The following is a 14,475-nucleotide window of genomic DNA, read 5'->3' as shown; positions in this document are numbered from 1 at the left end:
AATTCAGATTTCTCTAGCACATGAAACACTAAAGTAAACACTGATCAGCCAAGTGTAATCTTTGATCTAAAACAGGTGTAAACATTGATCTAGTGAAGGTGTGCGCGTTCTCTCAGTTTGACTAAATTAGCCTTGTGTTTGCAAGTTTACTTCTCACTTTGTTCTCTATTACCGGATAAACACCACAGGGATGGGCATGAATCATTTTACATAACCAGGATAAAACTTTAAAATGCCCTGTAGGAGTCTGAGTTTTAAGGATGAAGAGGTGAGGGGATGTGGGTGGGGGTGTTAATGATGAAGCCGTTGCTCTATTTTGGATGTAATTGCTTTGTTCACGCACCTGCTTCCAAATGCACCATCTGTCATCAGCCCGAGAAAAACTCATAAGTCAATCCAATATGTAACGTCTGAGAATCGTGATCTGAGATACGGAGATGGTAAAGATTTCGCTGCTAATGGATGTTATTTAAGTCAAAGAGAAGTTTTCATTGTGTTGGCGTCAGTAGATGGAAAAACAAAAGTACTTCCTGTTGTTTTTTAAATATATCATGTGAAACAGGATGGGTTATGCAACATTGTTCTAAATCATAGTATTCAACATTGTTCTCTCAGCATATTCAATTCACATTTATTGTACTGTATAGCGCTTTTCACAATACATATCGTCATTAAATACATAACTGAGTATCATTTTATTCATAAAAGGGGACTTATTCCATGTTTTCTTATAAGAAATTGTATCGGCTTATAAGAAAAGTGGCAGCATGTATATTGAAAATAGCAGAGGGCCTAAAACAGAGCCTTGTGGTACTCCATAATTTACTAATGTTCAATTGGATAATTCCCCATTTAAATAAACAAAATGGGAGCCGTCTGATAGGTGCGATCTAAACAACCTTAATGCTTGTCCCTGAATACCAGTGTAATTTTGTAGTCGATCTAACATTATTTTATGATCTATAGTGATCTATAGTGTTGAACACAGCACTAAGATCAAGTAAAACTAGTATTGAGATGCAGCCCTGGTCTGAAGCTAGTTGTAAGTCATTTGTAATTTTAACAAGCCCAGTTTCTGTGCTACGATGGGGCCTGAGTCCAGACTCATAGATATCGTCTTTTGCAGGACTGAGCACATTTGAGCAGATGTTCATTGGTTCTAATGAACATGTTGTTGGTTTAGATGTAATACGTTTATTTAAAGGAGTAGTTTCCTGATAATTTACTCTCTCCCACGTCATCCAAGATGTTCATGTCTTTCTTTCTTCAGTTGAAAAGAAATGAAGGTTTTTGAGGAAAACATTCCAGGATTTTTCTCCATATAGTGACTTCAATGGGGTCCAACGGGTTGAAGGTCCAAATGTGAGTTTCAGTGCAGCTTCAAAGTCTCGTCACGATCCCAGCCGAGGAAAAAGAGTCTTATCAAACCAAACCATCGGCCATTTTCCAAAAAAACGAACAAAACATTTATATACTTTTTAACCACAAATGCCAGTCTTGCACTAGCTTTGCAATGCACCACACATTACGTAATCACGTTGAAAGGTCACGCGTTCAGCTTCGAAACTGCAGTTTGGACCTTCGACCCCATTGAAGTCACTATATGGAGAAAAATCCTGGAATGTTTTCCTCAAAAACCTTAATTTCTTTTCGACTGAAGAAAGAAAGACATGAACATCTTGGATGACGTGTGTGTGAGTAAATTATGAGGAAATTTTCATTCTGAAGTGAACTAATCCTTTAACACTTTCTGTCCTATAGCTATAAATACTGCAATTGTTCTTGTTCATATATGCTGCGTATTGCAAACAAACAAACAATCATAAAAGTGTAAGTTGGAACACGTCCTGTGTGTGTTTCAGGGGTTGATCGAGGTGAGGCGGATCAGCTTTGGTGATGCTGTGCTTTCTGAAATATCCGTCCCCTTCGTTTAACTTTTCTCTGGAGTGAAATTCATGGAAAGACACGAATGTCAAAAAGTCGATTTGCAACACATCCCATTTATTTTCCATTCGAGAGGGTTTTGCTATGAGCTCTCTCTCTCTCTGTGTGTGTGTGTGTGTGTGTGTGTATAAATACTGTATGTGTGAAAGTGATTTGGGATTACAGGTGCCTGGCAGGTTTATCGGAGACCCGGCGGCTTTATCCGGGGCACTTCCATCTGTCTGAGTGTGTGTAAGTCTCCAGGCTTAGTGTCGCTCTGCGTGGGTTTCTCTCTCATGAATCTGCTTGTTTGATTTGTGTCTGGTGGCTTGTGTTTACTGAGATCAGATGCCTCAGTAACGCTCTGACCTGTAGTGTTAACAGATCGGCAAAACAAGGGAATATCGTCCAGATTCATTAGTGGCGCCCACGTGCTGCATTCGGGTCAGGGATTTGAACGCACTCTTAACCGTAAGTGTGTGCGCCGTGTGTGTGTTCTCCAGACATGAATGATTCCTCAAATCGTCTTGTTGAGGAGATCTGTGCTGGTCCTTTACTAAGTGATCAGATGCACCACTATTATTATCCTGCCCGACCACCTAGCAACTGCCTAGAACACCTTAGCAACCACATAACAATGCCCTAGCGACCAACTAGAACACTTTATCAATCACAAAGCAACATCCTTGTAATCACCACCAACATGCTAGCATCATAAAGGCGAGTTTTGCAGTCAAACACACTCATATTTTCTTCAGTAAATCCATTTAATGAGTTGAGGCCTCATCTGAGCGGTGTAATGGGACAATATCAGTTGTCCGAGGAAGAATAAACTGTCATTTTAGTAATTCCCAGAGAATGAAATGATGAAATCGGTGTGATTCATGTTAAAGCAGCTGTCCCGTGGCTCTCACTGCCCGTCTGCTTGTCTGTCTGTCTATGATATGGTTGTTTAATATTTATATCATGTTTATAGATTCACACCAAACTGAATTTCAGTCCAGTAAATCTCACAGCTGCTCGCAGCACGTCTGTGCTTATTATACTTATTGTCAATAAATAAAGCAAGCAGAAATTCACAGACGCGCAATGTTGTGATATGCGCTGTCAATTTTTTTTATTCTCTAAAAGATGAGCTGTTGACAGTTTCTTGTGTTAACCAGCAGAAAAAACAATGTAGTTATGTAATATAATCTAGCTAATAAATGTAATTACCAGTGTGTTTGCTTTGAGTACAGACCCAGCTAACAAAATATTTTAAGAACGTTTTGCTAACGTTCCCATTAAGTTATGAAAACTATTTATGTATTATAAAAAAAAAAAAAAAACTTAGTTATACAAACGTTACGCGAACATTCCATTTCATCACTCTTCAAACATTATGGAAACGTTACTTTACTCTGAGCTAACGTTCCCATTAAGTTATGAAAATGGAATGTTCTTTGGAATGTCGGAATGTTGGTTCTGTTAAGGGAACATTCCATTTTATCACTCTTTAAACATTATGGGAACGTTACTTTTGAATGTACTCTGAACGTTCTGAAACAAGTAGTAACATTTAAAAAATGTTAAGACGACATCCAACTAAAACTTTGCAGAAATAAAAAGTACCATAAACGATGTATAAGTCGAGCTAACGTTTTGAGAACAGGATTAAAGACCAAATAACTCTGAACGAACATTCTATTAATGTTACTAGAAGAGCGTTTGTTTATAACTATAAGAGAACCTTGTCTGAATGTTCTGAGAAGTACAGTATAACAATGTTGACTGACACCACTCTCTGTTTTCTCTGTCTATAGACCGAATTTCATTCGTCTTTTATCTGCTTTCTTTAGAACGTCTTGTTGTTTTTCCACTAAGATCCACCGCCTGATCACTGAAACAAACAGCCAGAATCTCAACAAATCTGGGTTTAGGTCTGAGTCTGAGTTGCTGGATCAAGCATGAAGCTTTTCCTCTCAAAGCCAGACTCAGTGTGGATAAAACCCTGTCAATCACAGCACACGGGAATACACACCGTCGCGCAGAAGAGCAGTCCATTAGATTTACACTTATATATATGATAGTCATATCATAGCTTTATGTGAGGAACAGACCCTTAGAGCGTTTGGCCACCGGTTACCATCCACTTTCATTCTATGGAAAAATAACTTGCACAGAAATCACGTTTTGTGTGACATAAAGGTGAGTAGATGATAACAGTGTTTGGTTTTCTGAGTGAACCATGCCTTTAAGAGCCAATGCACCAGGCTTACAGAAATCTGTCGATTGTTAACGACGAGTACAGTGTCATTTTGTGTGTGTGTGTGTGCGTGTTTCACTCTGATGGATCACGTTGTCACTCTCTCCCTCTTGCTTTTACACTGATCAATGAGCTAATGGAGTGTTAGAGTGGGATAACAGCTTTACCTCAGTGCACACACACACACACACACACACACGGCCGACCCCCCTCAGGTCTTCATTCTGTAGGGGTTTGTAAGAAATCACGAGTCATTTGTCATGTGACACTAGTGGACTTCCTTTAGGGTGTGCAGAGGTTAAACGTGAAGATATTCATGGTGTCTGTCTAGCAGGATCGGGAAAAATTCAGACTTGAAGAGTTGAGTCAATTCATGAGTTGAAATTGAATCAGAACGACTGGAAGAGGAATTTACTGGAGGAATTAAACAGTCACACAAAAGAGCAATGACATTAGTCCAACACAACCATAAAAATGTCCCCAGGATATCAGGCGTTATGAATATCAGATTTTGGAATTGCAAGCATTGATTATTGCCCGTATGTTGTGTAAGTGATGACATGTTTATGGTTATACTACGGGGCTGTTGAATGCTTGCATCTGATTGGTTGACGAACGTTCTAAGGTGTGCAATTATTTTCAGGGCTAAAGTAGTTCCAGCAGGTCTTGACCGCATTACGTTTTCATATCACACATTTCATTACAACAGCAAAAGAACCAAAACCCACAATGACACTGAGAAAGCAAATAAATATAATACACAATAGGATAAAAACAACAAATTATTTCCATGTTTTTGCCACAAAATTACTTTTTATTATGTACGGAATTGGAAAGCACTTTCTCTCTTTCTCCCGCTCAAACACATACACACACTCGCACAGAAACGTGTTGTCACCAGTGCTCTGACGATTTTATCAGCAAAATAGTTTTACAACCTAAAAGCTACATGACATTTCTCACTAATGAGGTAATAATGGTGCTGTTCTTGAAGCAGATAAACTTACAGTTTCACTATTAGTAGAGACGCTGCTTCCGAACACTGTTGAGAGATACTCAGACTCAGGTAATTCACACACACCTTAAAGATGCAGGGCCCTATTTTACCGATCTGAAACGCAAGTATCAAACGCGAAACGCAAGTAACTTTGTGGGCGGATCTGTTGCTATTATACCGGCGGGATAAATGACTCTTGCGCCCGACGCCAATCTAAAATGGGTTGGTCTGAAGTAGCTTCATTACTCATAGGTGTGGTTTGGGCGTAACGTGCAATAAACCAATCAGAGCGTCATCTCACATTCCCTTTAAGAGCAGGCGTGCTTGTTCCATGGCGGATTGCTATTATAACGGCGGATTTGCCAGGAGCGGTTCACAGCCGAGGAGACCGACGTTCTCGTCAGGGCCGTAAAACACAGAGAAGTGACATTGGGGATGGAGAAACACACCCAAATTAGCTTCGGTTAAACAGGCGTATAATAATTTGGGTAAATGTGTCAGCTAGATTTATGCATTTATTTGTTCATGGACACCACAATGATTTTCATCGTGTGGAATATTTTTCCTTGTAATAATGTATGGTTTGCAAAAATGAAAACTGCTGCATCTGTGTAGAGTAGAGAAGCGAAGTGTATATGCGTTGTGCACACGCTACATTATGGCCAAGCATGCGCCCTTAAAATAGCATCTGAATAACATGCGCAACGCGCCACTGACTTTAGACTAGGTTTCTCCTGGTCTGTGGCGGAATTGTTTTCTGAAACCACAAAATAGCACCAGGGAACGTTTGCGCCGGAACACGCCTCCTCTTTTCGCTGAACCGCCCCCGGGAGCACAAGTTCATTCCCTAATTTACAGACGTGCGTCTGTGGAGGGAAAAGCCCGCTGTGCGTCGGGTGCAAAATAGGAATGAAACATGCGTCGGTGTACAAAGTCAATTGCGCTGGGTGCAAGATAGGGCCCGCAGTCTGTAAGAATGACACTGCAGTCCAAATTCAAAATGGCAGAGATCGTCGTTTCTCCCGCCTCCTGCTCCTCAGACTCGACTGCACTCACACGGGTTGCGAGTTTGAGCACACGCAACATGAACGAGCGCACTGGACAATGAAAATTGGCAAATTGGCAATATGCAGTATCACAGACCAAAACGAGTATGTGAACTTAGCATGGTTCCTCATATGCAATATATTTTTATGCTTTATGAGTGTGAAAAAGTTACATTCAGCACCTTTAATCTCTATCTCTCTCTAATAACTGCATTAGTCTGCTGTCAGTGGCTCATGTTACGAGCTCTAAAATGACATTTTGGAATTAGCGACAGAGGCTCGGAATGAGATGCGTAAGAAATGAGTCCGACACACAAGAATGTTTTCAGGACAAAAACCTGACAAATGTCATGAAATACATAATCTGAACAATGTTTTGAGCTGTGGAAACCCTGAATTATAGCATAATAGTGCACACACATGCATTATTTTAATAATTCAACAGCCGGATGTCAATTATTCCTTACGTAATTCATACTAAGAAATGAAATGTATTATTAAAACAGCAGTTTCTTTTAATTAATTCAGTTTTAATTCTACTAACTGTACATGCTAATTACAATTCCACATCTCGTTTGCTAAATCAGTTCAGTTGACATTCGGGTATTGAATTAGACTCCACGAGGCACCTAACCCTGCCGTCTAGTCCTCGAATCTCAAAGCTTCTGTCACTTCACTCGAGGCTGATCCTCTCTCATCCAATACCTCAGAATCACTTGCAGTGTTGCTAATCAGGGTTTGGAGGGCAGATTACGTTTGAACGATCCGAAGCGCTTTATATGTCAGGACTCATGAGTTTTTGATTGGCAGGTTTTTGCCCATCTGACTGAAATCACGGTTATTATGCGGCGCTGACGATTTCACAGTCTGACTGATGTGGAACAGCTCAGGTGTGTGTGTGAGCGCCAGCAGGGACACGTCCACCGTGATTAACACACTGATAGAGACAGAAATGATGGGACGAATCTCGCAGAAACATCACCATGCCTCATTTTTTCTCATTTTGTTCTTTTCATGACAATTCAGCACATTTTCTTTCAAAATTCTCATTGCTATAATAATGCATCTGGGTCTACTTTTGCATCTCCGTTGTATCTCCCATAATTCTGGTGAGTTTTATTAGATTCTCATTACTGTAAAACAATATTTTTAATTAAGATCTGCATAAATTAAAAGCACTACAACACATTACATATAGCACGATGTATAAATACTTTAACATTTTAAAAAGAAAAGTCACATCACAGATTCACTTGAGGCCAGTTGCATAAACTTTTAAGACTGTCTATTTGACCAACTAGCAGGAAGACAAGAGGTGATCAACAGAATCTATCATTTTTTTGTCAGATTTTCATTCTAATGATGTTAATCTTGATTATACGGTATTATTACTGGTAACACTTTATTTTGATGGTTCCTTTTGAACATTCTGTTGACTATAAGTAACTTTGCAACTACATGTCAACTAACTCTCATTAGTGTACTGTCTGCTTAATATCTGATAACTCTTTATTGTGATGGTCCTCCAACAGACACTCTACTGACTATAAGTAACTTTGCAACTACATGTCAACTTATTCTAACCCCAACCCTACCAGTCTACTAATACTCTACTAATACTCTAATGAGAGTTAGTAGACATGTAGGTGCAATGTTACTTCTAGACAACAGAATGTGTTAAAGGGACCATCAAAATAAAGTGAAACCTTATTACTTTGTCTTCTGGGCAATTTTCATCTTCATAAAGCCAGAACCATTCAATGTAATCCTGATTTTAGACTATTCTCCTATGATATAAAGTCCCTGTAAGAAAATGTCAAAACTTTTAAACTCCGAAGGTTTCTAAAACAAATAATATCCTGCGTCTGTAAAAAAAACGTACATTTTTTATATTGACAAAAATGTAATATTGTATTTATTTGTGTAGACTAATTCAATCTCTTTTGATGTCCGTATACCCCCCTTGTTTTATTATTTATAATTTTTTCTTCTCACTGTAAATGTCTGTATCCTTTCATTTGCAATAAAAAAAACAAGAGGTGATCAGTCTTACATTTGGATTTCAGTGAGACTGATAACTGACTTTAACATGTTAGAACCAGTCTTGAAGAAAAACATTAGATGGCTAACTTTTAAGACTAGTCTAAGAAGTTTATGCAACTTGCCACTGATGAGCGAAAATGGCTGAGCAACTTGTACATGAGGCAGAGCTCGGGAAAAGAAGTCCAGCAAGCCTGTGCTTATGGGCACAGCAGGAAATCAGCCGAGCAGAAATAGGAAGAGAAAAGGAGAGAGAGGGAGGCTCATAAGTAATTGAAATGGAGGTGATGTCGCCGATGGGCTGCACTGCTACTGTAACTGAAGTGCAGTCGAGCGTTTGGGATAAAATTGCTTTCTAATTATTCAATCCACCTTTACTTTCCCTCCTGAGACCGAGAGAGAACGCCTGAAAGAAAGAGGATAGTCTTTAGATGTATGATAATGAAGCACTTACAGGTACAGATATTTGTGTGATGGGTTTTTTTTTTGGTAATATTTAGGAGGATCTGTTGACAGAAATACAATATAATATACATATCTATGTTTTCAGTGGTGTATAAAGACCTCACATAATGAACCGTTATGTTTTTATTAGCTTAGAATGAGCCATTTCTCTCCACACACACCGCGGGTCTCCTTACATCGACATGTTTCTACAGGAGCCCTAAACGGACAAACGTGTTTCGTCACTGTGTTGTTCTTCGTGCAAAGAATCTAGCTAATGTCAGTGAATAAAACACTGACACAATGATGAACAAGTTACAATAATACTCGCAATAACATATCATTTTACTGAATAATGAAGTAAACATAATTTCTTCATTTATCTTTGTAAAGAAACCTCATTGGTTAACTGGCTATTCTCTGCTGTCTCAGACGACGACATCACTTCCTGTCGGCCACCGTAACTTCTGTTGGGTGCGATTCACAACCTCACCTCTAGATGCCGCTACAAATCACACACTGAACTTTTAGGGCCCTATTTTAACGATCTGAAACGCAAGTATCAAACGCAAGTAACTTTGTGGGCGGATCTCGGGCGCTGTTGCTATTATACCGGCGGGATAAATGACTCTTGCGCCTGACGCCAATCTAAAATGGGTTGGTCTGAAGTAGCTTCATTACTCATAGGTGTGGTTTGGGCGTAACGTGCAATAAACCAATCAGAGTGTCATCTCACATTCCCTTTAAGAGCAGGCGTGCTTGTTCCATGGCGGGTTGCTATTATAATGGCGGATTTGCCAGGCCAGGAGCGGTTCACAGCCGAGGAGACCGACGTTCTCGTCAGGGCCGTAAAACATAGAGAAGTGACATTGGGGATGGAGAAACACACCCAAATTAGCTTCGGTTAAACAGGCGTATAATAATTTGGGTAAATGTGTAAGCTAGATTTATGCCTATTTTTCACATCTTCATGGACACCACAATGATTTCCCTCATGTGGAATATTTTTCCTTGTACTTATGTTTGCAAAACTGTTGTCAACTGCTGCATCTGTGTAGAGTAGAGAAGGAAAGTGTATGTGCGTTGTGCACACGCTACATTATGGCCAAGCATGCGCCCTTAAAATAGCATCTGAATAACATGCGCAACGCGCCACTGACTTTAGACGAGGTTTCTCCTGGTCTGTGGTGGAATTGTTTTCTGAAACTGCAAAATAGCACCAGGGAACTTTTGCGCCGGAACACGCCTCTTCTTTTCGCTGAACCGCCCCCGGGAGCGCAAGTTCATTCCCTAATTTACCGACGTGCGTCTGTGGAGGGAAAAGTCCGCTGTGTGTCGGGTGCAAAATAGGAATGATACATGCGTTGGTGTACAAAGTCAATTTCGCTGGGTGCAAGATAGGGCCCTTAATGTGCATTTATTTTTCCCCCAGAATGCAGCAGCAGTGGGTCTGTGTGGCTTTCCTCGCCCTCCTGACTGTCACGACGACACTGGCAGATGGTGGAAAAACTGAGAAACAAGGTAACAGAACATTACCACACACTGCTTTATATCACCCCAGACTGCTCTGTCTCTTTAACGTGACGACCCTTCACTGTTTTTAAAAGTCTAGGGAATTAGAAGAGGAACATTAGGCCACCCTTAAGCACTTGTTACCATTAAAATACTGGGAGAGTGAATAAGACCATCGAGAAGCAGCAGAACATGTGAACAAATGTATTATGTGCAATGATATATATATATATAAAAGTAAGAACACTAATTAGGCAAATTATTAGTATTTTCAATCAAAACGAAAGAAGTCACAAAAACCAGCAAACTTATGATGTACCAGACCTGGGGAGGAAAAAGGGAAAACTCGTACACACACACACACACACACACACACACACACACACACACACACACACACACTTTCTCTCTCATACGTACAGCTGTTAGGTGCAGTATGAAACTGTGTGTGCGCTTTCACTGTGACAGGTAAGAAAGAGCGTAAATCTGACTGTGGCGAGTGGCAGTGGAGTGTGTGTGTGGCTAACGAGGGCGACTGTGGCCTGGGCACCAGAGAGGGCACTCGCACCGGCACCGACTGCAGGCAGACCATCAAAACCCAGCGCTGCAAGATCCCCTGCAACTGGAAAAAGCAGTTTGGAGGTGAGAAGCCACACAAACACAGGTGACACACGCACACACACACACACACACATACACACACACATACACACACACACAGGGCTCTGGGTAAATAACCCCCTGAGTTGTGGAGTAACAAGATGGACAATCTCCCAGAATTCTGTCCTCAGAAATGACAGTGAGACCTAGAAACAACCTGGCAGAATATATTAGTGTGTGTGTGTGTGTGTGTGTGTGTGTGTGTGTGTGTGTGTGTGTGTGTGTGTGGTGTGTGAGAGAGAGCATATGCCACCTTCCCTCTGGATTTGTAGGTATACACACAAACTATCTGTGTGTGTGTGATGTGTGAGTGTGTGTGAGAGAGAGTGAGTGTGTGTGTGTGTGTGTGTGTGTGTGTGTGTGTGTGTGTGTGTGTGTGTGTGTGTGTGTGTGTGAGAGTACCTGTGTGTGTGTGTGTGTGTGTGTGTGTGTGTGTGTGAGTATCTGTGTGTGTGTGTGTGTGTGTGTGTGTGTGTGTGTGTGAGAGTGAGTGTGTGTGTGTGTGTGTGTGAGTGAGTATCTGTGTGTGTGTGTGTGTGTGTGTGTGTGTGTGTGTGTGTGAGTGTGTGTGTGTGTGTGTGTGTGTGTGTGTGAGTATATGTGTGTGTGTGTGTGTGTGTGTGTGTGTGTGTGTGTGTGTGTGTGTGTGTGTGTGAGAGTGTGTGTGTGAGAGTGTGTGTGTGAGAGAGAGTGAGAGTATCTGTGTATGAGTGTGTGTGTGTGTGTGTGTGTGTGTGTGAGAGTGAGTGTGTGTGAGTATCTGTGTGTGTGTGTGTGTGTGTGTGTGTGTGTGTGTGTGTGTGTGTGTGTGTGTGTGTGTGTGAGAGAGAGAGAGAGTGAGAGTATCTGTGTATGAGAGTGTGTGTGTTTGTGTGTGGGTGAGTGAGTATCTGTGTATGTGAGTGTGTGTGTTAGAGAGAGAGAGAGAGAGAGAGGGAGAGAGAGAGCATATGCCACCTTCCCTCAGGATTTGTAGGTATACACACAAACTATCAACAAATACTGAAACTGGGGTGTTTCTCCAAGAACTCTCTCCGGGATCGTGTAAGACAGTCTCGCTCTGAAAGAACATCAGAAATCACAGACTTAATAAAACATGATCACAGTAAACGTTGAGTGATGAATCCTCCGTGTATTTCTGTGTAGTTCAGCAGCCGTGTCAGCGTAGTTTAGTGTTGAGATGTCGAGCGCAGAATTTATTCTCCTGAGTTACAAGAGCTCTGTTTCCTATCTGAGGGTCTTGATTCGGGACCCGCATGTAATCACATTCTCTCTGCCTTTAAATATGTCATTAGAGACAATTTTGTGCTTGATTGAAGCAGTTTAACCCTCGTCCATTCAGCCAGAGGCCGAGAGCAATCGCTCCAACATATGCACTGAAAGAATGAAAGATGAAATGAGACGAGAGATAAAATAAAGGAACGAGAGCATAGATCAGAACCTCGCGATTGGTTTTACTTCAGGATCCAGATTTTACATCAGGCATCAAGTGCCAACCCAACACACTTCCTAAATTTGTTTATCGGATCAAATTGAGTTTCGATGTTCTCATGCTTTCGGCAGCCAGTAATAATTCACCTCGCGCTCGGCACAAACCTCGATGTAAGGGAACCTGTATTTAATATAGTCTGGGTTGTGTTTTCTTTTCCCCTGTGAACCCATTTTACTTCCATAATCGGATGTTTCTCCAAGTGAAACGGGATATTCAACAAGAAAAAATGTGGTTTTAAACTTTGGGAGTTATTGCGTGGTGGAACGTTTCTCTGTATGACAGATGGTTGAAAAATAAGACAAAAATGCATTCCTTCAGAATAACACACACTGATGAATCCTGCACAGTAACACCAGGAACATGTACTGACACAATAAATGTAGATTTCATGTTGATTGCATGCATGTTTGTTTTGGTTTTGCATTTACAGTGTATTTTATAATGCAGTTTCGGGAACACTTTACAATAAGGTTCAATAGTTAATGCATTAACTAACAATGAGCAATATATTTGTTAATCTTTGTCAATGTTAGTTAATAAAAAATACAGCTGTTCATTGTTTGTTCATGTTAGTTCACAGTGCATTAACTAATGCTAATTAAGTATTAGTAAATGTTGAAATTAACATTAACAAAGATTAATAAATGCTGTATACGTGCAGTTCATTATAAGTTAAAGGGGTGGTATAATGCCTTTTTCACAAGAAGTAAAATAAGTCTCTGATGTGTGTGTGAAGTTTCAGCTCAAAATACCCCACAGATATTTTTATATAGCATGTTAAAGTTGGTAATTTTTGAGGGTGAGCATAAACGCACCGTTTTGTGTCTGTTCCTTTAAATGCAAATGAGCTGCTGCTCCCGGCACAGGGGGCGGAGCTTCAACAGCTTGCACACAGACATGTGGCACTGAAAATTTCAAAAACTTTTAGCCTTTTATGTTCAAACCGGAGTCAGACAATGATGGAGAGACTCAAGAAGAAGAGACAACATTTCTGAACGGTTAGTTGATGAATTTATGCAGCTGATGTGTAGTTATCTTCTAGTCACTGATTAGCATATTCTGTCTTGATAATCTATAAATCGTGTTCAGGGGGCGGGGTTTATGTAAATTTGGGGGTTGGTGATGTCACTGACCCGGGAGGAATGTAGTGTAGTCTCTACCAGCCGTTTGTTGTAGTCCTTAAAAAGCGATTTCTTTAAAAGCAAATATCTCCCTTTGCTCTGAACTTTGAGTGTCGTAACTTTGCAGATGTTGTTTATGATCAAACAGCAACATTACACACTAACTAAAGTTAGAAAAAGTGAAATCAGAATCAACCACCCCTTGCTAACTAATGTAGTTAACTTAATGAACCTTATTGTAAAGTGTTACCGCCGTTTCTGACATGTTGCATATGATCATGTTGCACGTGAACTCCCCCAAATGAGGTTGTGTTTGTTGTCTTGCGCAGGAGAGTGTAAGTATGATTTCCAGGCGTGGGGGGAGTGTGATTCGACCTCGGGGATGAAGACGCGCACCGGTGTGCTAAAGCGAGCGCTGATGGATGCTAACTGTCCAAACTCCGTTAGCGCCACCAAACCCTGCGGCAAACCCAAGACCAAGATGCAAGGTACAAGAACACACGCAAAGATATGCGTCACAATGTGCTCAACTTAAACCAGAAGCAATATCAACTAATTTGATTTGCACTGCAAAAAAAATATAATAATAATAAATTATATTAAGAAACATCACAGGGGGAATAGGGCAAAATGTTGTCACTATACTTCCCTACTTAATTAATCACAGTTTACACAGTTAGACGATTGTTTTGTATTAGTTTTCTGCAATGTGCTGCTTATGTATGCAAATGAGGCAGTGTCTAATTAAATATGCATTCATTTGCATACATTTCCAGAACCGATATCGGAGCATTAGAACATTAGATGAAGTCATTAGATAAAAGTCAGGCTCAAAATTGTACAGAGGGATTCTCTTTTTATCGCTCCATAAATCAGAAAACGGCTATAAAAATGATATTTTCACTGTTTTTAGGAATAAAAATGTTATATAAATCGAGGTTATTATTGTTAACTAAAACTAATAAAAACATTTCTGTTTACTGAAATAAAGCTGA

At 40.4% G+C, this 14,475-nt stretch overlaps 1 protein-coding gene across 2 annotated transcripts in view; it reads left to right on the top strand.

Annotated features, from left to right (window-relative positions):
• ptn (pleiotrophin) overlaps positions 1-14,475 on the top strand; it is a 38,608-nt gene that overhangs the window by 17,465 nt on the left and 6,668 nt on the right. Inside the window, exons 1-4 of one of the 2 annotated variants that reach the window (XM_084407279.1) lie at positions 1,549-1,694; positions 10,128-10,216; positions 10,676-10,849; positions 13,810-13,968. In XM_084407279.1, coding sequence (XP_084263405.1) covers positions 1,684-1,694; positions 10,128-10,216; positions 10,676-10,849; positions 13,810-13,968 — 433 coding nt within the window. In that variant the 5' untranslated portion in view covers positions 1,549-1,683. Of the gene's footprint in view, positions 1-1,548; positions 1,695-10,127; positions 10,217-10,675; positions 10,850-13,809; positions 13,969-14,475 lie in introns of those variants that run through there. The other variant, XM_084407280.1, reaches the window with a different exon arrangement.

The sequence above is a fragment of the Rutilus rutilus genome (assembly GCF_951802725.1).
Source record: "Rutilus rutilus genome assembly, chromosome: 4".
NCBI classification, from domain to species: domain Eukaryota; kingdom Metazoa; phylum Chordata; class Actinopteri; order Cypriniformes; family Leuciscidae; genus Rutilus; species Rutilus rutilus.
This window is presented reverse-complemented; position numbering and strand designations above follow the sequence as displayed.